General features: G+C 51.0%; 2 protein-coding genes and 1 long non-coding RNA gene across 5 annotated transcripts in view; 1 reads left to right on the top strand and 2 right to left on the bottom strand.

The window, feature by feature from the left end:
* Positions 1-239: 239 nt before the first annotated feature.
* On the top strand, positions 240-18,166 carry ECHDC3 (enoyl-CoA hydratase domain containing 3). Its single transcript, XM_049706185.1, is given in 10 exon segments — positions 240-610; positions 4,854-4,910; positions 4,912-4,973; positions 6,572-6,669; positions 11,531-11,567; positions 11,570-11,730; positions 14,447-14,486; positions 14,764-14,782; positions 14,980-15,022; positions 16,882-18,166. Coding segments are annotated over 10 exon segments (897 nt in total). The 5' UTR covers positions 240-440; the 3' UTR covers positions 17,092-18,166.
* A 49-nt stretch (positions 18,167-18,215) lies between these two features.
* LOC125963548 (uncharacterized) overlaps positions 18,216-24,956 on the bottom strand; it is a 268,458-nt gene continuing 261,717 nt past the window's right edge. Inside the window, exon 2 of the long non-coding RNA XR_007475637.1 lies at positions 18,216-18,448. This is a non-coding gene — a long non-coding RNA (uncharacterized LOC125963548). The remainder of the gene's footprint in view (positions 18,449-24,956) is intronic.
* The window catches only part of UPF2 (UPF2 regulator of nonsense mediated mRNA decay), a 212,855-nt gene continuing 209,624 nt past the window's right edge, over positions 21,726-24,956 (bottom strand). For all 3 annotated transcript variants that reach the window (XR_007475620.1, XR_007475621.1, XM_033439209.2), the window contains one exon: positions 21,726-22,115. The gene's annotated coding sequence lies outside the window, so the exon portion shown is untranslated. The remainder of the gene's footprint in view (positions 22,116-24,956) is intronic.

Below are 24,956 nucleotides of genomic sequence, written 5' to 3'. Positions count from 1 at the left end.
CTTAAGGTTTAGAGTCGTTCACCCCAGAACCAACCCCTCAGCTCCTCCCGGGAAGGGCGCCAAGGACCCGGGGGCGGGGCGGCGCGGGGGAACGGGCGGCGCGGGGGGAGGGATCAGAGGCGGTGTAGGGATATCGGGGGAGGGGCAAGGGTGGTTGGGGAGCCAGGGGAGGGGTTACGGGGGGCGGAGCGTCGGGGCGGGGCCGGAAGACTAGGGGGCCCGGGCGGTGGGGTGGGGCGGGGCGGCAGGGGCTGGGTCCGGCCTGGGAGAAGAGTCCGGTCGAAACCTGGGCCTGCGATCCCCGACTCGGTTTTGCCCGCTGCCCGGAGCGATCGAAGCGCAGCGGCCCGGCTCGCTCCCGCGCCCCTCGGAGCGCCCAGAGCCCGCGGTCCTTGGCGTCGAGCTCAGCGGCGTCCGACCCCGGCGCGTCTCTGGCCGCTATGGCCGCCGCCGCGGGCCTGCGGGCCTTGGGGGCGAAGGGGTCGGGCTGGCTCCGGCGCGGCCCGTGGCCTCCGCTCACCGCCGGCTTCTGCAGCGGGGGACCGGCCGGGGTCGGGCGGCCGGAGCCGGGGTCGCGACCCACCAGCACGCGGCTGCGGGACGGCATCAGGTCAGCGGCCCGCGGGCGTGCGGGGCTGTTCCCAGGGAGGGTGGCCGGCGGGACCCGGGAAGAGAGGGGCGGAGGAGGCCGGGCCGCCGACCGCGCCACCCCACGCGGAGTACAGCGAGGCTCGGTCAGTGGTCAGCTCCGCCCGCCACGGAGCCCAGTTTGTACATCACAGCGGATCGGTCCGGCGGAGAAGTCCGACGTGGAGGGAATCCGCGGATGCTGCGTTTACAGACGTCCCTTGCCTGGGCCCAGTGGCCTTCGCGACCCTGCAGGACGCACACGGAGGATTTAAGTGGGGCTACCCGGGAGGCCTCCAGCACTGCCTTTAAACCCAGGCCAAGTCGACAGTGCAGTTGGGCTCAGCGTGGGCAGCCTTGTGGGAGGCGCCACCGCTGCTGTACCTTTGAGAAAGCCCTTCAGTAGAGGGTTCTGTGCCTCACAAACTTGACCTGGCTCCGAGGCGAGGTCAGGCATAGCCGAGCTGCTCCTTGGCCATCATCTAGAAGTGCCCACGTGAGGGCAGGTAAATAGGCTAAAGGACACAGGGTACTGAGCTCTGCCCTTTGGCTCAACAAGCCTAAAACCCTTTTACAAAAACATACCAGGGCACAAACTTGAAAGTGGACGGTGGCGTGATAAAGGTAGAAGGCCCCAGCCCCATCCAGGCCTCACTCTGACGTTTGCCTGGCCAGGGCAAGAGTGCAGAGGGAGGCCTAGGTAGCATGTCTGAGTATTTAGACCTTACAAATCAAGCTGTGAAATATGTTTTCTTCTCCTCCCCTCACGAGTAGGCCGTCCTAAGACCTGGAAGGCTGTGTTTGAATTTACAATCCCCAGGCTCCTAGGAACTCCCCCAAAGCAGGGGAGAGCCTGCAGCTTTGTTCTTTCCTTCCCACCCTGTGCTGCCTGCCTGCCCCACCTCTCCACCCCTCCCTCCTGCTGCTCTGCCAGGGGCTTGGCACACAGGTCTGCAGACACCCCGTGCAGCATGCCCACAATCTGTCTAATCCTTCACCCCCTACAGACAACTGCTCACAGCCACCCTCTGGGCCTAATGGTTCCCACTGCAGAGCCAGGGAATTCCAGGGTTTCAGGTGACTGGGGTGGGGTGTGGAAGAGGGTGGTGATTTCCAGGTGGGCACATCCCAACTTCCCAGTGGACTCCTTGCTCACCTGGAGGGGCACTGCTGGAAGAGGGCCCGGGCAGGGGCCCTTCTTGCCCATTTTCAAGGGCACTTCTGTTTTTGCAAATCTGGCCCATTTGGCACAGCAGCCAGGCAACAGAAGATCTCATTGATTCTCCAGAGTTAAACATGAATCAGAAGCGGGGATGGTGGGAACAATCTATCATACATGCTGGGAATGGTTTAGTAGCAAGGAAGCCCGGAGGCCAGCGCTAAAGCAGAACTATGTCAGGCACTAAGTGGGTGAGCTGGAGCAACTCACTCAAGTGTCCCTTTTCAAAGCTGCTTCTCTCGGTGACAGTACTGCCGTGTAGTGAGGGCCAGCTCAGAGTTGTACTGTGCTCGGCGCTACACACTCCTTATCCCAGCCCTTACTACAGCCCACTAGGTAGATAACGCCACTTGACAGGGTTCAGAGAGGTAACAGCCTGTTCGAGCTCACATGGCCAGGAGGTAGGGTTGCCAGGAGTCAGAGAAAGGCCCATCCGCCTCCAAACTTGTCATCACTCTTGCCGTGCCATCTCAGGGTACTTGCCACTTACGTTTAAAAGAGATGCCAAAAAACTAGACAAGGTTAAAATCCACAGCAGTGGTGGAACTGGCCGTGAAAAACAAATGCTCTTTTTGGTCATGAATTCAGTCAACAGATAAATGTTGAGTGTTGCCCCTGTGTGGGAATCTGGCAGTGTCTTGCCTCCTGGACCTTCTGGTGGTTTACGCCAATAGGATGGCCTTCCGACAGCTCACTGTGGCATCTACAGGGACCATCTCTTGCCCCGTGAATGGAAAGTTTACATTTTTTTTTAATAAATTTATTTATTTTTTGGCTGCGTTGGGTCTTCGTTGCTGCGCGTGGGCTTTCTCTAGTTGCGGCGAGCAGGGGCTATTCTTCGTTGTGGTGCATGGGCTTCGCATTGCGGTGGCTTCTCTTGTTGCGGAGCATGGGCTCTAGGTGTGCGGGCTTCAGTAGTTGTGGCACTGAAATTGTGGCTCAGTAGTTGTGGCTTGCGGGCTCTAGAGCGCAGGCTCAGTAGTTGTGGCTCGCGGGCTCTAGAGCACAGGCTCAGTAGTTGTGGTGCACGGGCTTAGTTGCTCCGCGGCATGTGGGATCTTCCCGGACCAGGGCTCGAACCCGTGTCCCCTGCATTAGCAGGCGGATTCTTAACCACTGCGCCACCAGGGAAGCCCCGGAAAGTTTACACTTTTATCAGCTGCCCTGGTGGTGACCTCACTCTTAAAGAGATCCTCTCTCAAGAGGGGTGGTGTTAAAGCTCCAGGTGCAAGACATCCCATGTTCTGAACCAAGGTAGCCACTGGGGGAATTCAGACGCGTGAGATTCTGAGGAGGTATTATCCACGGGGTTTGATATCCTGTGGAATGAGGAACGGAGCCATTGGGCAATCCAGGATGGCTTTCTGAGATAAGCGAAGGGGGAGGGGCCGCTGAGGTCACTGGGGGAAGATGCCCAAGGGGCGCCTCGGTGGAGGAGTCCCGGAAGCAGGCCGGTGAACCTGTGGGTCTGGAGCTCAGAGAGAGGTTTGAAGTGGGGCAAAGACTGGGCGTGGTCAGCACAGAGGTGGTAGCTGATGCCAAGGCCACGGTGAAGTGGCCCGGGAGGAGTGTATGGAACAAGAAGAGGGCAAAAGAGGGGACTCTGAGGGTCGTGGCATTTGGGGCTGAGAAGAAGGCTAGGAGCCCGTCACGGAAGTAGAGAAGGAGCAGCAAGAGAAGCACCAGAAAAACGGGGGGGAGGAGCGTGTTTCCAGAAGGCGAGCAGGACCACGGCGGCCACTGGGTTTGGTTCTGGCAATCAGGAGAGTCTTGGCAGCAACAGCTTCAGTGGAGTAGCAGGCACAGAAGCCCGGTGACCCTGGGTTGACACAGCAGTAGAAATATCAGATTCAAAAAAGAATGAGGGACTTCCCCGGTGGCACAGTGGTTAAGAATCCGCCTGCCAATGAAGGGGACACGGGTTCGAGCCCTGGTCGGGGAAGATCCCACATGCTGCGGAGTAACTAAGTGCGTGCGCCACAACTACTGAGCCTGTGCCCTAGAGCCCACGAGCCACAACTACTAAGCACATGTGCCACAACTACTGAAGCCCGTGCGCCTAGAGCCCGTGCTCTGCAACGAGAAGCCACCGCAGTGAGAAGCCCGCGCACTGCAATGAAGAGTAGCCCCCGCTCGCCTCAACTAGAGAAAGCCCGCGCGCAGCAATGAAGACCCAACAGAGTCAAAAATAAATAAATTTATATTAAATTAAAAACACTTATTAAGAAAAAAAGAATGAGGAAGGCAGAAAATGTGGGCGGAGATGGATGGGAAACAGATAGAAAATACACAACAATCATCTGGTGTCTGGCTCGTTGCCCATTCCGTATAAGATCAAAAAGAAGACATTTCTATGTTTAGGCAGTAAGATGAAAATCCAGGTTATTATCACCAGCACGTGGGGTACTTAAAACAGCAAGCAGGCCTTTGAACACCAGCTTTTGGGGGATGACGTCCCGGACGCCCTCTTGCTGCACAGTTCTTCACGTATCACCCCATTCTCAAACAGGAACGATTTTGCTGAATTACAGGATGTCACTACAGAGGAGGTGAGACAGTGTTGTCAGATACGCATATTGGCATCTGCACCTCAGCTGCCTCTTCTGTGGGGTGGGTGGGAGGAGATTTGGGGCCATATTTTCTCTCCGGACCCTGCCGCTGTCTTACAGACCTCGCAGCCACTCAGTCTGGGCGGCGATGATTTTGGAACTGCTGCGTCTTGCCCTTTCTGTGGAGGTGGCAGTAATGGTTCTGAGAGCAAACTTGGAGAAAAAGGGAAACAACTCAAGGGAAGAGAGAGAGCCCCACGTGCATCTCAGGTCGTCTCCTTGTCTTGACCTGGCTGTCACTCCCGAGAGTTGACAAACCCTCTCAATGGCCTCTGAGCGCCCACAGCTCTCTTTTCTGGGGTTTTTTAAATAGCTCCCAAATTAGAAAGGAATTGCAAGGGGTCCTTACTTGTTCTGACTTGGCACGTGACCCGGTAATTACAAATTGTTCTTCACAGGAGCATTGTCTTAAGCGATCCAAAGAGAAGAAACGCGCTGTCACTGGCGACGCTGAGATCTCCAAAACGACATTCTTCACGAAGCCGAAAGCCAGGATCTGAAGGCCATTATTATTTCAGGTATTGGTCAGGTGTCAATCCTCAGTGTTCTGCAGAGCCCAGAAGAGGTGTCTCAAAATTCTTTGGTTAACTAGGGCATTCCCTCATTTAATGGGAGAATTATTCTGAAGCTCCTAAACTTGTGTATGGTGGGAACCTTGGTGCTGACACTACTAACTGTGGAAATTATGGCAAAGATTACTGTGCAGTGAAAATATGTCTTTTCCTTTCTGTTGGATACTAAACATTGCCACTCGTGGCTATGCTGGTCTTCCCATCAAAAGCAGAGCACTGATTTCCTCGTGGACCTTATATGATGGGTTTAATCGCCAATCCTTTTGGTAGACTGCCTAGTCGGCTAGGACCAGGCTGCTAGGACACTCGATCGGTTTGTCTTTCAGTTCTTACCAGGCTCTCAACTGAGATGAGCAGTCTTCTTCAACGGTGCCAGAAAGGGTGCCACATTTTGCCCAATTCTTTCCTTGCTCTTCTTCCAGTAAGAAGTTTTACCAAATTATCTGGTGATGATGGCAGTGGTATAAATAATAGCCATGTCAGTATTTTTAAAGCCTCCACAGACAAGTAATATGGATGATGCTCTGTGATGCTTTTTTTAAAAAAAATTAAGGATCAGGGCTTCCCTGGTGGCGCAGTGGTTGAGAGTCCGCCTGCCGATGCAGGGGACACGGGTTCATGCCCCGGTCCGGGAGGATCCCACATGCCGCGAAGCGGCTGGGCCCGTGAGCCATGGCCGCTGAACCTGCGCGTCCAGAGCCTGTGCTCCGCAACGGGAGAGGCCACAACAGTGAGAGGCCCGCGTACCACAAAAAAAAATTAAGGATCAGTGTTTCTGGAGAATGTGACCTTCTTCTCGGTGGTTGAATATACATTTTCAACTGTTTTATGTGGTGAAGAGAAAAGAAATAGAGCTGTTTGAGGTCAGCAGTCGTGGGCGTGACCCGGATGCAGGAAGGCAGCTCACCTCCAGATGGCGCCATTTCCTCCCTTGCTGCCTGTCAGAACCGCCAGGACAAGAGGAAATGTGAAGAAGTGTTTCCGGCTTATCAGTGGAATTACACTTCGTTGTGGTGGTTAATGACAACAGTGACAATAAAACCACCTCCTCAGGTCCCTTGTTTATAAAATAAAGGGATTCTCTTCACACTTTGACCTTCCTGACTCCAGCCCTAGGGGTGGCCCCTTGTCTACAGGCTAAATGACAGGGGCACTGCTGAAGGCCTGGTGGATTTATGTGGCCCTGGGTCAGTCGGTATACTCAGGCCAGACCAAGTCCCAAAACAAAATTGTGGGACCAAAGGGATGACTCTGAAAAGAGTACGGTCGCCTTGGTCCCTGAGCCTTCTCCTTTTTGTAATTGTGTGTCTTCATTGGTTTCCACCAGGGACCTTTTAGAAAACAGATGCCTCACCCTGCACTGTCATCATAAAATACTGGCTGTAGCTTTTCAGGCTATCTGGAATTATTCTTATCAAAATCGGGCCATTAACTTTCTCTAAGTGTCCACAGCATCGATATGCTTGCTCCCTGAAGTTATTCACAGCCCCAGCTCTGGCTGTTTACATCTCTGTCTTTTCTTTGCTCAACTGGAAACACTGCAGCTGAGGGGCCTGTATTTTCTTCTGGGCATGATTGAAAGGAACTGACGGATGAGCACGGCCCAGATTATCACGCTGAAGTGTTCCGAACCTGTTCTGAGGTAAGCCAGGGTGACAGTTGACTTTGCAAGCCTGAGAGTGATAACAGTATTAAATATTGAATTAGCCTTCTAGTTTACAGATAAGGTCTTAAGCTATGAGACGTCACCACTGCAGAACTATTGAAACCTCTATGGTCATTGGCAAACCCTTCATCCAAGCAACTATTTGGTGTAGACTTTTCAGAAGTGACCGTGGTTGGCTTTTGATCTTGCCATAGGCCAAAGAAAGGAAAACATAAGCTGCGACTCAGAGTTGCCATCTCTGCCTTAAGGGGGTATGTCTTGGTATCCATGTCTTAAGTAAGAGGTAAAGGGTAGAAATGTACATCTTTAGAGAGGAAGAACCTAAGATTATTAAACGTTTTAAAATTTTAAACTAAAACAACTCTGTTAATGGCAAAGAGAGCATTCATAACAATCATGATTACTATTTTTTTATTTTTATTTTTTTTGCGGTACGCGGGCCTCTCACTGTTGTGGCCTCTCCCGTTGCGGAGCACAGGCTATGGACACGCAGGCTCAGCGGCCATGGCTCACGGGCCTAGCCGCTCCGCGGCATGTGGGATCCTCCCGGACAGGGGCACGAACCTGTGTCCCCTGCATCAGCGGGCGGACTCTCAACCACTGCGCCACCAGGGAAGCCCTTAACAATAATGATTTTTAAAATTATTTTCAAACGCTTCTTTCAACTAACCTTTATAATCACTGCCTCCAAGTAGGAAAATAACCTTCTTCATTTTCACCTCCGTCTTCTGTCTCTTTAACCACATTAAGGAGGGAAATTGACAACAGATGCAGGGGAGGAAGGACAAAAGTTGGGGGTGACTTACAAATGCATCAAATCAACCCAGATAACCAAAAATATAGAATCCAACTTTAAGTAACACATTGTTCATTTAATGAGCCTCTATTGAGCACCTGCTATATGCATACTTGTAAGATACTGAGGGAAATAGAAGGAAAAGAGAGTTTCCAGCCGACCTGAAACTGGAAATCTAGTTGAGAAGGAAGACGTATAAAGCAGTTTCATAACCTAACCCTAAGATTACTTCACCTAATTTCTCCTTCGTACATTGACTTAGTCATTCATCTCTTTGGTTATCAATGTTTATTAATGATTCAACAAATATTTAGCGATACCTTCACTGTAGACCAGACAGAAGTGAGCATCAGAGAGGGGAAGGGGAAGGTGATTGAGATACATTCTCGTTTTCCTTGCCCTTCCAGAAACCCCTTAGGAGATCACATTATAGTTTCTCATTTTGTGGAGGGACAAACCGGAAAAGGGATTGACTTGACTTCATGGAGATGGGAGCAAGTCAGAGCCAAGACTTCAGTCTTTTGTTTCACATTAATGATGCTTATAGGACATTCCGCTGTTGTGTTTGCCAGGACTTGGTGCTTTAAAAGTTATTTTTCTACTAATCTGGTATGTTTGGTCGAAATAGAAGATCATCGTAGAGAACCAGGGGAGCCCTTCCATCCTCCCTAAAGGGCCTGTTTTGGTCACTTTTCTGTGGTATCTTCATGAACTGAGATCTAAACAGCAAAGGGCCACAGGGGAGCTGAGATTCTCCCCCGGACAAAGGCCAGATCTTCTGGAAGCTTCCACTCCACGGATGCCTCCAACTCACTGAAAAAAGACACATACAGGACCTCACCCCGATGTAGTAAAATAGGACCTGAAGTACACTGACTTCTCTAATACCTTCTCGAAGAAAATCACATTGCCCTGGATAAATCTGAACACCGTGAACTTGTGTGAGATTTCAGTTTGCAAGTGTAATCAGCAGGCAGACGGGAACAGAATGAGCTAGGTATTTCCCCGTTCAGTGTATGCACGAGAACAGGGGAATAGAAGAAAGGAAGAAATATCTGGATTGTCTCCGCATCTAAGTTCTGTAGCAGATTTGTCACAGACCACAAGTGCCGCATGATCATTAGTTATTTACAAATCAGAAATGGGGCAAATTGAAAATGAGAAGAAACACCTGGTCAAGGAAGAGCGAACGTCACCTCCCTTGGGCAGATGTGGGGGGCTTTCGCTGGAGACCCGTCCTGGTCTCTTCTTTCGTCCCGTTCAAGTTTGAAGGTGGAAACCCTGGTCCAGGAAGAGTCTTCCCTCCTCCTCACACCCACCACTGACGTGACAAAGGGACAGGGCCACTTGCTTTGGAACGAGCGTAGAACCCTCCGTGATGCTGTTCAGTGAGGCTGGGGCAGAGTTAAATTTATGTCCCATTTTGGAGTAGGCAGGACCAAAACAAGTACTGAATTTAGGAGGCAAAATAGGAGGACTAATCATTCTTGACAATCAAGGGATTGGTTACCCAGCTGGTGTATTAGCTAGGTTCCCTCTGTCTTCCCTGAATTGCTAACTTTATTTAAAATATTTTTTAATTATAAAAGTAATAGAGGGCTTCCCTGGTGGCGCAGTGGTTGAGATTCTGCCTGCCGATGCAGGGGACACGGGTTCGTGCCCCGGTCCGGGAAGATCCCATGTGCCGTGGAGCAGCTGGGCCCGTGAGCCATGGCCGCTGAGCCTGTGTTCCGTAACGGGAGAGGCCACAGCAGTGAGAGGCCCGCGTACCGCAAAAAAAAAAAAAAAAAAGTAACAGATACTTCTTATAGAAAATGTGGAAAATCTAGAAGAACAAAAGGAAGAAAAATAAATTACTGATACTACACCCATGATATACCACCCAGAGAGAACTGTAATTAATATTTTGCTGTATTTCTTTTTCATCCTTTCCCATGTGTACCCATTTGTTTGAATGATCATACATGGGTGTGATTATGCAGTATAATTGTATAATATCATCATAGCATTGAATGCTTACTATGTGCCAGGTGATACTTTGAGAACTTTAGACATGCTAATTTACATAATCGTCCTGTTCTGTAAGGTTGTTACTATAATTATACCCATTTTACAGATGTGAAGACTGAGGGATAGGAAGAAAGTAAGTGATAGCTGGAGTGTCAGTACCCAGCAGCCTCACTGCAGACCACCATGCTGATATTTCTCTCAAAAAATTTCATTGTAATGAGAATGTAGCATTCCATTGCATTGGAATATATTTTAGTTTATATAGCCATTTACTTATTTTTGTATATTTATATTATTTATAGCTTTTACTATTATAAAGTAATGATTTGGTGAACATCTTGGTCCAGACAGCTTTTTGCCCTATTTCAGATTATCTCTTAGAATTCCTAGATCGAGGGTAGGATATTTTTAATGTTGGTGATCTACTGGATTGCCTAAGTATTTCCCACCAGCTTGTGTGGAATCTCAGCCCTTCCTAGACGACAGGCAGGAGACAGACTGCGCCACCCAAGTCACAGCCAACTGCCTCTTCCTACCTTCAGCTGATCAGGTGACGGATGACACCCAGAGCTGAAACAGTCTTTTCTGCCTCTGCAGTCAGACCTTACATGCTGTTGTGCAGCCTGCTTGCTACTGTGTCCCCTGAGAAGCAGCGCTGCCCCTCACCCTCCCCATCCTCACGTAGGTGCACGAACCCCCTGTACCCACCAGCAGTTTGGGGTGCTGTACGTGTATGTGCATTCCTCTGGAGGAGGGTCATTAGCATTTACCAGATTCTCAAAAGGCGAACCCCCAATTCCTGATATCAGGACTATGACATCATATCCCTAACTATATAATTGGTCATTTTATAATAAAGCTAACAAGTACCAAATGTTCATGAGCACAAAAGGTAAGTTCCTCAGGCAAAACCTTGGGATCCGTGAAGGTCGTTTTCCTTGGAGCGGCTGCGTGGGAAGCAAGGCCAGGTCCCCGCCTCCCCTCCCTCCTGCCGGGGTCGAAGGGCAAACATTTATACACTGAAGTCACCATAGTAACACAATCTGTTTAGAGTGTCATGGAAAAAATGGAGAAATTAGCCAAGTTACTTCATAAGCTGCAAAACTAAGTTAAAGTTCTGGAGATTTTGGGGGGGAGGAGTCTCACCTGAGCCAGTTTCCAGCTACCCTCTCTGTGCCAATGCATTTTGGAATTCTGTTTATTTTATTTTATTTATGTATTTATTTATTTTCCGGTATGCGGGCCTCTCACTGTTGTGGCCTCTCCCGTTGCGGAGCACAGGCTCCGGACGCGCAGGCTCAGCGGCCATGGCTCACGGGCCCAGCCGCTCCACGGCATGTGGGATCCTCCCGGACCGGGGCACGAACCCATGTCCCCTGCATCGGCAGGCGGACTCTCAACCACTGCGCCACCAGGGAAGCCCTGGAATTTTGTTTATTTTGATGACAGCAGGGTGTTCCCCACCATCTTAATAGAATTGAGAGAGTATCATGGTGGTAATTGGAGAAGTAATTACTAAGGAAATTACTTCCCAGGCCCTTTCCCACCTGTTTCAGACTTTTAACACAAGAGCTCCACGCAGGCACCTTTGGGACAGAACTGCTTGTTCCGCAGAGGTCAAAGTCAGCCCTCTTCTGCAGCGGGGTTGCTAGGGGAGCAGTTGAGGGGATAGCATCCTCACAGAAATCATGCTTAGGGACAGACCAGGGGCCTGGAGTCAGACAGAGGCGGCTCAGACCCCATAGCCCCCCTCGCAGATCTGGTGGCCTTAGGGGGTTACTTACCCCGTGAGCCTTGGTGTCCTGGTTCCTTCCTCCTGGATCTCAGGAAGACCAAATCACACAGTCTGGCTCACCGTCGATATTTAATGAAAGTTATTCTCTTTGTGACTTCCCCTACCCTTTTTGTCGTAGAATCTGATACACTGATAGCATATGAAAAGGGCTCTGAAAACAGTAAAGTCACATAAAATCCTGTTACTGTCGCACCTCACTCTTGGATGGAAGCGAAGCAGGTGTGTTTGCTCTTCAGGTCATGATGCTGATCCAGACCCACCCGGTCCCCATCATCGCATGGTGAACGGCCTGGCCACTGCCGCCGGGTGTCAGCTGGTTGCCAGCTGTGACATTGCTGTGGCGAGTGACAAGTCCTCCTTTGCCATGCCGGGCGTGAACATCGGGCTCTTCTGCTCCACCCCCGGGGTGGCCTTGGGGAGAGCGGTGCCGAGAAAGGTAACTGAACTCCCTGTACCTCCTTGCTAACTGTGATCCTCCAGTGCCTGTGAGGGTGAGTTCCAGAACTTTCTTGTTGAAAGTACCGTTTGATTCAGGACATTCTGCCCAAAGCAGAGCTGGCTGAATGTACTGATGTCTCGTGTTGGGAGGTTATCCCAGTGGCTGTCAGTTTGTAAGTCACTGCTTTTCATTCTTGCCTACCCCTCAATACAGCTGGTTAGGTTTTTAGATATGCTTTGTTTTCATAAAGGTGAACATTTTTTGCACTTATTTGAAATGCAATTCAGACACAGTTTTGTTGCACGGAAAGGTTGCCCATGAGCTATAATAGCATGGTGACATATGCCAGTATAAGAGGCTAGGACATTCTGTCGCTGGCTTCCTGTTTGCCAGCAATCTGTCTCATTCCAGAACGGACTGAAAGTAGCTGATACACTGAGTGTGTCAGGTTTGCAGTGGTTGCAGGAATGTCCTGTACATGGTGTGTCGAATCTGCCCCAGAAGGAGCTGCATTGCCAGAGTTGTTCTGTTGTTGCTAACCCGAGTGAAGTCCACTTTCTTCACAAACTTTCCTCCTTCCTATAACGTCATAAAGAATGTTTACTGAACAGCTCTTAAGTGGAAACGGTGGTTTCCTTGTTTTCCTTGTAAGGAAAAATACGTCCTTATTCTCAACTGGAAATCTGTTTTTAAAGGGGGTGCCAGAGTCGTAGCAAGTAGGGAATCTAAATTGCTTTCTAGAATATATTAACCATTTTAGCATCAACTAGGAAAATTAGCAGTTGCTCATATGCCGGAGGCACAAAAGAAATGAGCCCCAAGAGAAATCAAGCCGCAGGACCAAGAGGTTCAGGGGAGCACACCGGCCTTTCATGCACCTCATTAGCTTTTACAGAAATGTGTGTTTGTGAGAAAAATCTGGTGACAGATACCTACAAACACATACACTTATGAAAACTAGTTGGACATGGGCTCCACATTGGAAAAGGTGACCCTCAGAACACAACAGCTTGCTCCAGTGTCCTCAGACCCAGGGGGGTGTCTGGATCCCACCAGGATACACATTTACCTTAAATGTTATGTATTAATTCAATAAATACTTCTTAAGTCCCTGCCTGGTGCCAGCACATGAAATTAAAATGCATCACAAAGTTATCGTCGGAGCTTACGAACGAAGTATCTTGTAATTGTGCAAATCAAATCTCCAGGCCTTTTGCACATTAAAGGTGGTTGCTTGGCCAACCTGCTGCTGTTCAGCTTTGACACCTAACATTCTGGAAGGTTCCATGTTAAAGCATTTGAAAACTTTAAATCAGCCCTACTTTCCAGATAAGAATCTATTCTTTCTCAAAACAAACTTTAGGACTTCCCTGGTGGCGCAGTGGTTAAGAATCTGCCTGCCAGTGCAGGGGAGTGCGTTCAAGCCCTGGTCAGGGAAGATCCCACATGCCGCGGAGCAACTAAGCCCGTGTGCCATAACTACTGAGCCTGCGCTCTAGAGCCTGTGCTCCGCAGCAAGAGAAGCCTCCATAAAGAGAAGCCCGAGCACCACAACGAAGAGTAGCCCCCACTCGCCGCAACTAGAGAAAGCCCACACACAGCAACGAAGACCCAACACAGACAAAAATTAAAAATTAATTCTCATTTAAATAAAATATTAAAAACAAACTTTAAAAATCAAGGCTTATACTTGAATCCCAGAAACTTACAAATTGATCATATGTGTCAAATTTTAAATTCGTTTTTGAGAAGAAAGAAGGAAAAAAATTTTTGTCAAAGACAGGCCTTAAATTCCCAGGAAGCCCAGTTCGCAGAACCATGTTGCATAAATCTCACTTGCGTGGCCCGCCCCAGGAGGAAAACTAGGGATTCACAAAAATCTAAAACCGACCAAAACACACCTGCCTATCGTCAGTGCTTGGCTGCACCCACAGGGACGCATCCATACACGGGCCGCCACCTGCGTGGGTGACATGCCAGCGTTCCCGTGCACATCCGCCGGGAAGCAAAACTAGCAGGTGCCTTTGCAAAGTGGCCCAGTCGGGAAGCTCCGCCCCTTTCAACACGGCTGAGGCGGCAGGTGTGGGTCGCCAGTGCCCTCTGCTGGTCACCCTAGGGAACTGCCTAGCGTGCGGAGGACGCTGCCTTTTGTCCTGCAGAAACCGTGGCGAGGAGCTCTCGGGTTCCAGCCAGACTGAGCCTGGGCGTGAATCATTTATCACGTGTGCAAAGTGTCCCCCTCCCCCAGCTTGAGTTAAATATGCATCTTCGTTGCACGTATAGACGACCTGCCTGGTGTAGCTGCTCCCTCCCGCAGTCAGAGCTGGTCTCACCCAGCCCCTAAAGCAGTGGGTACCACGGGCAAGGGGAGCACGTGAAAGACCAGAGCCCCGGCTTCCCAAACCAGTCAGGTCTCCGCGGGAACACTTGCTTCCTCCAGTTTACCCACAGTAACTCTGTGCATCTGCGGGATCTGAATTCCTAATTGATTAGATCAGAGTAGAACTTGCAAGATGGAGAGGATGTTAAGTGAAAGCCTTGCTACCCAGCCCGCGTGCGGATCACCAGAGAGCCTGGGAACCGGGGGTCTCAGGCCCCCCCCCCGACCCACCGCGTCAGAATCTGCATGTTAACGGTGACGCTGTGGCCACCACAGGCGTATGTTCAACAGCCCACCTCACGGAAGGGCTGGGGTCTCAGCGACTCACCGGAGGTCTCCCGGCTGATGAAGTTAACCCATGATCCCCTGTCAGGTCCTTCCCTTCCGGTCCTGCCGAATCGCAGCCCTAATGCTGACGCACCACCAGCTAGTTCTTCTCCTACACGTGCCTTGAGGAACCCCAGAGACGCCTCTGCTTTAAATAATCAGGGGCCTTGATACCTAAAGCCAACACTGGAGATTCATACAAATTTACAGGAGGAAGAAGCCTGTTAATAACAGGCACTGCATTTACTAGGGGCCTCCTGGGTGCCCCGCACTGTAGTATAAGTTTTACACAGCTTTCTCCAATCTTCACAATTCTGCAGGAGAATGGGAATCTTTACTCCCGTTTTTTCAGATGAGGAAACAGACTCAGAGGGTTAAACTGCCCCCTTAAGTTTGTGTGGTTGGTAAGTGGGATTGGAACTTGGGGACATCAGACACCAGGGGTCAGCCTTGAAGGTCAGCCTTGGCTTCAAGTGCTTTTTGTTGCTTTTAATACAGATACTCTGGGAAGAGGAAGTATAAAATCACCACCTTGTTAGGGGGACCCTAACAAGGGTTGATAACAGAAAAGGGTGAGAGGAGGTATTTTCTTCTCTCATCTGAAGTTTCAGGGGAAACAGTAAGTAAAGATTGTGCTAATTTGCCATAAAATAGGCTTTCTTTTTCTCAGGGAATGCCACTCTATTATCTAATCCGTGTGGGTACAACCCCTATAAATCAATGTGGTGCTAAATAGCGTTACCCCACCAGGCCGGTAAGGACACTGATGCCAGAGAGGGCCATGAACTAGGCAGGACCAGGTAGGAAGCTGAAGGCAGGCCAGGAGCATGAGTGCCCGGGACAGGGGGGACTCTCACGTTCTCTTGCTCCTTCCCCAGATCGGACCCCCTGGCCTCTGCCCTTCACTGGGACTCGCTGGGCGTCTTCAGAGGCGTCTTACTTAGCAGCCCTGGATCAGCAGCACCGGTTTTTAGCTCCACATTCACACAGGCACTTCAGACACGCTTTGCAGTGACAATGCTGTTCCTCTTCAACTATGAAATAGTCACTGTAGCTCCTGCTGCCTCCAGCATGTCATCATGAAGTTTCCAAAATTGGACAACATTGGGATTTAGTCCTCTCCCCTAACTGCAGAGGAGAAAATGGGGCCAACATCGCCTTGTCCCTGGTGGCTAGTCCAGTCCACTGTGTGCTCCATCTGCACCTATGATGGCATCTGTACCCGCCTTCTGGCCTCTCCTCTTCCACCAAAGCCCAATCCCCCAGTGATACGATCTAGTCTCATGATTCAAAAAACCACCTTAATCGGTGGTTCTAATCTGGGAGCAGTACTGGCGCCAGGGGCCGTTTGGCAGTGCCTTGATTGTCACAAGTTGGGACAGGGGTACTGCTGCCCGGTAGATAGAGGCCAGGGATGCCACAAACATCCTACAATGCCCAAGACAGCCCCACACAACAAAAAAATTATCTGGTCCAAAACATACAATAGCCCTGAGGTTGAAAAACCATGACCTAAGTGCTGATGATACCGCAAGCTAGTCCAATGATCGATAACAAACCACCCTCAACTCAGTGGCTCCAAACAATAGTAATTTGTTTAGCTCGTGAATCTGCAACTTGGACAGGGCTCAGAGAGGAAGGCTTTTCTCTGCACCACAGTGTCCGTGGCCTCAGCTGGGAAGATTTGGAAGGGGAGCATGACAGCTGGGGGCGGTGGTCTGAGGGCCCGCCCGCTCCCACATCTGGCTGTTGAGGCTGCCACTCAGCTGAGACCTCGGCTGGGCTGGTCAGGGGCACACACAGCACAGCCTCAGAGTGGCTCGGGCTTCCTCACGGCGTGGCAGCTGGGCTCCAAGGCTGAACAGCCGGAGAGAAAGAACCAGTGGAAGCCGTGTCACCTTCTGACCTGGCCTCTGCAGGACTGTGGCATCACCTCTCCTGTACTGTGTTTGCCTCCATCCATCCACTCCTTAAATCACTCACCAGTAAATATCCTGGAGGCTGCCTACTATGTGCAAGGTACTCTTCTCATGCTGGTGATACAGAAATAAACAGAAGAGTAAAAAAAAAAGTCTCTAACCCTAGTGAAGCTTATGTGCCAACAAAGGAGATAATACAATAAACAAAATGAATGTGTAAGCTATATAGTAAATGGTGAAAGTGCAAAGGAAGACAATGCAGCCCGAAGGGGGGATGGTGCTGGGGTGTGAGCTGTGATTTCAATAGAGTGGTGACACGTGACCTGAAGGAGATAAGGAGGGTCCCCCCCTCTCCTGGGTGCTCATGGATCCCGCCCCTGGCAGGAGTCTGGGGATGGAAGACCTCAGAGGTGATGGGGACATGGTGTTTGAGGAGCAGGTAACTGGCCCGAGCGTCACGGTACAAAGAGTCTCTGTAGAGTGAAGCGGGGCGGGTGGGGCCTCGGCGGCGCTGGGTCGCAGGATGGCCGGTGCCTAAATAACGGCCCCTGTCCCCTCCCACAGGTGGCCTTGGAGGTGGGCAAAGCCGCCCTCTACGGGCAGCTGGCTCGGGACCTCAGGACCGCCTGCCACCTCACCTCCCAGACCATGGTGGACAACCTGGGCCTGCCGGATGGCCAGGAGGGGGTCAAGGCCTTCCTCCAGAAGAGGAAGCCTGTCTGGTCACACTGAGCAGCCTCATCAGAGGAACCAGGGGCCGTGAGCCCAGTGGGCAGCGCTCAGGGTTCCCCCCCCACCGACCCTACCCGTGACCTTCCGAACCCCAGACACCACCGCTGCCTCGTGACTGTAGCAGAGCCAGCCTGCTTTTCCGGCATCAGTCACGTCTCAGTGCACGGGGTCTGGGTTACGAGTCAGCGCTCCCTGGGGAAGGGGTGACCTGGAGAGTCGGGTGCTAACGTGAGCGGAAGGGCTGTGAGCACACAAGAAAGCCCATGTGTGACGCTCCTTCCCAGGACCTTAGATGAGGGGATGCCCCCACCCAGGGGAGAAGGTGAAGATAAAACTGAGGCGAGAAGGCAGGATTTCAGCCTGACTCTGTGACCGGAAAGGGCCCCCAAGGTGGAGGTGGTGCCGGTTGCCCACGACAGAAACATTGCAGATCTTCACGAGATGCTCTCCCCTCTGAAAATCTTCCTGATTCTACTGAGAAATAATCGTGCCTCTGGCTTTGGGATAATCTTATGGGGTCTTTTAAAGATTACCTATTTAGAGAGACTGGTAATTTTAAGTCCCCAACCAGACTGTAAGCTGGTTGAGAGAAGAAAATCAATGAACTCTGTCTCTGATGCCTGGGCTGATGGACGTCTGGTAGGCGCCGGGTGCTTCTGTAACGAAGGTCCCTGCCACCAGGATACTGGGAACCTGGACCCTGGGCTAAACCTGAGGATAAAAGCATCAGGGAGAGAAAGGAGGGACGCAGAACACACACTGTCCCCACGAAGGATCACTTCCTCCGGAAGCATTTCCAAACTCTGCTCAGCTTCTGGTGAAGAATCCCGACTAGCCTCGAGCACTTGAGTTCCCCAAAGGTGGTTCAGGACCTAAACGTCTTACCTTCTGGCTTCTGGTCCACTTAGGCCCCGGAAATGGCCCAGACCTCGCCTCCGCCAGCTCACACCTGGGGCTGATCTTGTTTGTTAAGGCCAATTTTTTTTTACCTATGATTAGAGTGGCCATAAATGTAATTCGTACCAAAGACAGAGACCCGTGAGGCTCTACCCGGTGGTTCTCATTCTAATCACGGGGGCAAGCAGCCCCTGGAAGGGAGGTCCCCTAGTGGGTTTCTATTGAGATTGGCCTTTTTTTTTTTTCTTTGCCAGAGTTTAGAAAGGTGAAAAAGAGTGTTTTCTTGGAGGGCTTCCCTGGTGGTGCAGTGGTTAAGAATCCACCTGCCAGTGCAGGGGACACAGGTTTGAGCTCTGGTCGGGGAAGATCCTACATGCCGCGGAGCAACTAAGCCCGTGCACCACAACTGCTGAGCCTGCGCTCTAGAGCCTGTGAGCCACAACTACTGAAGCCCGCGCACCTAGAGCCCGTGCTCCGCAAGAGAAGCCACTGCAATGAGAAGCCCGCGCACCGCAACGAAGAGCAGCCCCTGCTCGCCGCAACTAGAAAAAGCCCGCACGCAGCAACGAAGACCCAACGCAGACAAAAATAAATAAAATAAATGTAAAAAAGAATGTTTTCTTGGAAAGGAGGAGCTTGTTACTGAGAATGTTCCTCAGAAGAAGAAAGATCATCAGAGCCACCAGTCCCTGGAGCCCAGTACACACCAGCACCCCCTGTACATCCTCATTCAGTCACCACCAGAATCCAGCAGAGCGGGGCCACCATCACCTCCAGCTTACAGATGGGTGGTGGAGACCGGGGAGAGGGAGGGTCCCAGATTCTGTCTGCTGATAAAGCCGTGGGTGCCCTCCAGCCCCCACCGCCGGCTGCCCACCTTGTTGGGGAGCCTGGGCTGGAGGGAGGCCGGCCTGAAGACCTGACCCCTGCCCCTCAGCTTTCCAGAACCCAGGGCTGGACTAAGCGCGCCCCCCGGAGGACTTTGCCGGTGCACCGGGGACGTGGGATTTGACTATTGGCAAATCACCAGTGGAGTTTTACTACGAATCTGATAAACAACTGTCTGAAATTTCAACCCAGGCTGTGAAGGACTGGCCGTCATGATCTGCTCAAAAATAATCCGCCGGTGGGGCCCCTGTGGGTTGCCCCCCGTGGGAGTTGCTGTGTGGCTGCTGATAGATCCCACAGTGAGGAGAGGGTGTTATAAACTCCGGGCTTCGGAGAAAGTTAGCGAAGCCTTCTCACACGTCCCAAGGAAAACCAAGTTGCCTCTCCAGTTTCTGGATGAGCGGCACCATAGCCTCCAACCAGGAAATCCTCTGGCCTCTAGGCTGGCTTCCCAACCTGTGAGCTGAGGTGCCTCAGGGACTCGCTATAAATCTTAATAATCGCCGGAGCAGAAAATAATCCAGAAGGAAAATCTGCTACCCAAACACCAGTGTCACATAATTCACCCCCACGGCAAATACAAATTGGGGGTGAATGTGCATCTCTGCTTCCTTCCACTGGGATATTGAATGAAACCGTTCTGATCACCACCACAGACGACGGCTTTTGGAAAGACTCGTGTGTTCATCTTTCCCTCTGTACCATTTACTGCTCAGGGAGCTTTACTGAGCTCAGCCCAGAAGATCCCACACCAGCAGATTCAGGGGCTAGAAAGTCAACGAAAAGGGCCTTTGATCCTGCATGGCCTGGGGGAGACAGCATTCCCAAGGCCGGCCTCAGCCCCCCAAAAAAACAAACATGGCGCAAATAAATGACTAATTTTACACCAACAAATGGGGGGGCCTGCCAGGAGATTTATTGAGCCGAAACTCTTGCCAGGCAGCCCTCGGAAGGAGCTCTCTCTGCTCCCCGGTATGTGCATTGGCCACAGTTGAGCCAGCATCTATATGACTCTGAATCCCGTGCCTCTGACACCACACCGCAGCCCTCCCAATGTACCGAAAAGATCACAGTTCCAGCCTGGAGAGACGGACGACCAATGCACTCAAAGGAAACCAATCAGAAATGGCAGAGCCAAGGCAACGCAGCTTTGCTTACCGAGGGGATGCAGGAGAAGCACAGATTCAACCTCGAAGAACACCGAGTTCAAGTCCGAGGATTGCCACCATCTAGCTGTGTGACGGTGCAGGTGACGGAGCCTCTTTCAGCGCCCAGGTCCCCTTCTGGGACCCTCGTGTCCTCCCGGTTCTGACACTGCAGATTCTACAGCAATGGAAACTTGCTGTGAAACCTGAAACAGGTAGCTTTGCTCAGAGAAAATGCTCTTTTACAAAAGGAGAAGAAGGGCCTCTTTCCCTAGAAGCGGTGAACAGTGAAAACACCTGATTACATTGGAGAACGAGAAATCCATTATGGAGGCTCGAAGCCTGGGGGCCACACCTGAACCTTTTAAAAATGTCCGGCTGGGAAGCACCTACAGAGTGAAATCGGCAATCATCCTAATTTTGTCTAGGGGCCCCCTTTCTTTCTCCGTCCTCTGAAAACCCACTGCACTAAGCTTTTAAATTGTTTTAAAATATTTGACTAATGAATGATTATTCTTTCCTGGCAGTCATCAAGAGGCCAGAGTTCAAATCAGCCTTATTGAAGCTCACCTGTTACCGTTAATAAACTTAATGAAATTTCAGTCTTGCAAGGGTTTTTCTTTCATGTTCTGGAGCCCAGAATGTATTTTTCAGGTCCCAAACAGAGGCCCGCCCCCCACCCACCCTGGAGAAGCTGGCAGGCCGTCCTGGGCCTGCAGGATGGGAGGGCCTGGCCCTCTCTGGCTCCCTGGGGGAGGGGAGGCCTCTGTCCCACAGGAAAGGGGGAGGGAAGGCTGGGGACTGGGTGAGTCCAGTGTTGTGGGGTTTATGCTCCTCTGACGTCCTCGCTGATTTTCATAACGATGTTTCCTTCCAAGCTGCCTTTCCTGCCCGGGAATGTCTCAGCTCTGACCCAATTTGCAAGTATTTGTTCACAGATTTAAGAAATCTTTCCCTTTTCTGTTGTATGTTTTCAATATTTACCTTACCTAACTGTATTGAGATGGTACTGGCCACGTTTAGAAATTTCTAGGAATCTAGAAACAGAAAAAAAAGTGGAGTGTGATTTAAAGCTTATCAATGCTGCGACTGATGTCGTGGTTGCTCTGTGCCGGGCACTGTTTAAGCATTTTCTGGATGTTAATACATGAAGCCTCATAAAGTCTCTATGCACTAGGCTTCATGAACCCCATTCTACAGAGAAGAAACTAAAACACAAAGATACTGTGACTTGCCTGTCATCACACAGCCGGTAGGGGGCAGGGCTAGGTCTGAAATCCAGGGGGTCGGGTTCTGAGCACGGACTCTACCCCAGGCCACCCTGCTGCCCCTCTTACTGGCTTTGAGGTGACAGCGACATTCCATCACTTTGTAGACACTTCTATTGTGCAGGAAGCACACTGAATTATTCTTTTTTTTTTTTTTTTTTTTTTTTGCGGTACGCGGGCCTCTCACTGCTGTGGCCTCTCCCGTTGCGGAGCACAGGCTCCGGACGCGCAGGCCTAGCGGCCATGGCTCACGGGCCCAGCCGCTCTGCGGCATGTGGCATCTTCCCGGACCGGGGCACGAACCCGTGTCCCCTGCATCGGCAGGCAGAATCTCAACCACTGCGCCACCAGGGAAGCCCTGAATTATTTTTAATCACAGTCTAGTGTATCATGCTCCCTGCCCCCAAACAAGAGTGTGCGTTCCTACAGGGCCACATCAGTCCTCTGTTGTTTATTTCTCAGCTCCTGGACACTGCCCGGCACAGCGTAGATCTCCCATGAGACTTTCCGGGTCCAGTTGAATGCAGCCAGGGTGCAGTTTCCCCACACACCCTCACCCCGTCCTGGCTTGTGACACAGACATGAGAAATTTCTTAAAATTCTCAGACCCACATTTTCTAAATCAGTTTTGCAAAGTTGAATAGCTCAGCCAAACGTGAATTAAATCCATGTTTTCTCTGTAGGTCCATGGAAGTTGATGGTGTCTCTGTGTAGGTCGGTATTCAGGAGTTACTTTGGATGAAATCAGATCCAGGGTTCCACAAAGCCCATTTTCTTTCTTTAAAGCACAGCTGAAGCATGTTTTGGCCTCCAAATGCTTACACTTCTGGTGATAGAACAGAGAGAAAATATATGGTTGGTTGGCAAGGTGAGAAGACAGCTAATAGATTTGCTCTTGACAGACTCTACTGAAATGGTTAATATGCCTATTTAAACCAAAATTGGCTCGTTTGTTACTGCTGTCAAAGTTATTATTCTGATCCTTTGATAATTATCCCTTAAGTTACCCAGTCAGTCTGTCCAGTTTTCACACATGAAGTTTCTTCAAGGCCCTAGTCCCATATCAGCAACCCCACCCGGTCCCTAAAGGATGATGGACAGTTGCCAGGGGCACTCACTGTGCCCCTCACCCCACCCAGCCCACCCACCCCAGGGACCCCTCACACCCGTCCTCCTGCCAGTCTAGTGGTGAACCACACACACACACAAGTTACCATGTTCCTGTAAAAGCAGATTTAATTTCCTTTATTTCAGTTGCATGGATTTTTTCCCCCGGGTCTATTTCCAAAAGAAACAGTTGAAAGGATTTTAAAACATCACTGCACGTATTTATTGAGTCTAAACTGCAGAGCGCTGTGCGAGGCATCATGCGATGGTTTTTTTAAGACAATTCCGACTCTCCAGGAACTTAGTCCAGTAGATAAGTCATGACCACGTTAAAACTCAAATACAAAATAGCTGTCACGCACGGGAGGCAGGTAGTTGGGCTGCCTCTGTGCCCACGCCCTGTGACTTGCTGTGTGACGTGGGGGGCTAGTCGTCTAACCTCTTCGAGCCTCAGGTTCCTCATGGTTAGAAGGGGGATGATAGTGATACCTGACTCCTAAGTGGTTCGAGGATTAACGTAGATGAGACTTGATGACCCCCCCCATGTCCCCGTGACCCACCTCCATATCACGTGCAGCTGTGGTGGGCACTTTCCACAGATAACAGCTTCCCCCGTTATGAAATGAGCTGTGTTCCCACAAAGTTCATATGTTGAACTACCCTTGTCCCCCAATGGGACTGTATCTGGAACTAGGGCCTATAAGGAGGTAGTAAGGTTAAATGAGGTCATAAGGATGGATCCCTAATCTAGAAGGATTAGTGTCCTTATAAGCAGAAGGAGAGACACCAGGGATATTTATGCACAGAGGAAAGGCTGTCCACAAGCCAAGGAAAGAGGCCTCGGGAGAAACCAAACCTGCCCACACCTTGACCTTGGACTTCCAGCCTCCAGAACTGGGAGAAAATACATTTGATTGTTTGGTTTTGGTTTATTTTGCGGTACACGGGCCTCTCACTGCTGTGGCCTCTCCCGTTACGGACGGAGCACAGGCTCTGGACGCGCAGGCTCAGCGGCCATGGCTCACGGGCCCAGCCACTCCGCGGCATGTGGGATCTTCCCGGACCGGGGCACGAACCTGTGTCCCCTGCATCGGCAGGCGGACTCTCAACCACTGCGCCACCAGGGAAGCCCAATACATTTATTTTTAAGTCCTCCAGTCCTCCAGGTGTTCTGTTACAGCGAGCAGACTAAGACCCGCCCCCAAGCACTTTGTCTCTGCCTCTGTGGTGGTGCTGGCCCTCCAGTAACGGGCTCAGCCTTCAACACAAACCCCAAAGTGGCGGGGAGGTAAGGCCTCCAGGGACACCCCTCAACACAGCAGGTGGGGGGTGTGGATAACCGCCCCGGACCCTGGCCGTCGGAGGAAGAAGCTCTCAGGTGCGGGGCTGTGTCTTCTCAGGCGGGACCGGCAGGGCTGAGCCCACCATAGCGCTGACCTGCTCATCAACGCAAACTTCATCAGCTTTTCTCCTTCCTGCCTCACCTGGTCCCACGCCCTCACCTGTGCTTCCTAGGATGACCTTCCAAATAAACCGCCTTCACACGGGCCCTTGATTCGGGGTCCGCCTTTGGGGAACCCAGACTAAGTCAAGGGATAGATTCACATCAGTCACTCAGGGAACACCCCCCATCCCTCACAAAAAAGTGGAAACAAGATTTAGCCACGGAAGGCGCGTTACAGTGGGGCCATCCGACCGGTTGCTAAATGAACACCACAGGAAATAAGTATTACAGGAACCAAGCGGAAGGGATCTCAGCGCCCAGTTACCTTACAAACTGTGACATCACACAGACAAGGTCTAGCTGACTAAAAAGATAACAGACTTGCCAGCCCTGGTACTCAACGCAGGATGTTCTGACCAGAAGCTGGGGTGCCCTTCCTGGTGACATCCCCTCGAGACTGTCAGGGTGAGCAGCCCCATAAACAATCCAAGCTTTCCAGAAGTTTCCTTAGCAACGTTCAGGAAAAAGGCTGAGCAAGTGCGTGTCCCCTAACTCCCCTCCAGTGGCCCCTGGAGAAGGAATTTATGAGCTGCTGCATCTCTAGTCCCTTCCTTGACATTTACTGGCTTTTTGATGAAGGTTAGAGCAATTTTTCTGTCAACAGCTTCTCCTTAGGGGCCTGGTGATGTTCTTTTGACCATTATTTTACTCGGCATCATGCCTGGTCACTGTGAGAAGAGGTTCCACTTAGAAAGCATACGTCTTTGCAGCAGCAAAGAGCTCAGGTAATCCCACTGAAATATTCCTCCGGGCCAACAGCGCCCCGAGGCTTGTGTACTGAACTCAGACAACAAGCCATCCTTTCGTGAACCACTCAGCTTCTGGCGTGGTGCCTCCCCATCTCTTTTTAAAGACATATTTCAGGTTTAATTCTCTGTTTCTTTTAAAAACGAATTATGGAGAACTTGTTGGTGAAATAATCACTAGGACTTACTTCTCAGAGACCACAGGTTCTCACCACGAATGACAAGTCTGCCTTGGAAAAGCCTGGAACCAGCAGGTGTTGGAGGAAGGTGTCCGGTTCCCCTGACGGACTGTTTATCTCGCCCCTGAAAT

This window comes from Orcinus orca, chromosome 2 (assembly GCF_937001465.1).
Source record: "Orcinus orca chromosome 2, mOrcOrc1.1, whole genome shotgun sequence".
In the NCBI taxonomy this organism is placed as follows: Eukaryota; Metazoa; Chordata; class Mammalia; order Artiodactyla; family Delphinidae; genus Orcinus; species Orcinus orca.
This window is presented reverse-complemented; position numbering and strand designations above follow the sequence as displayed.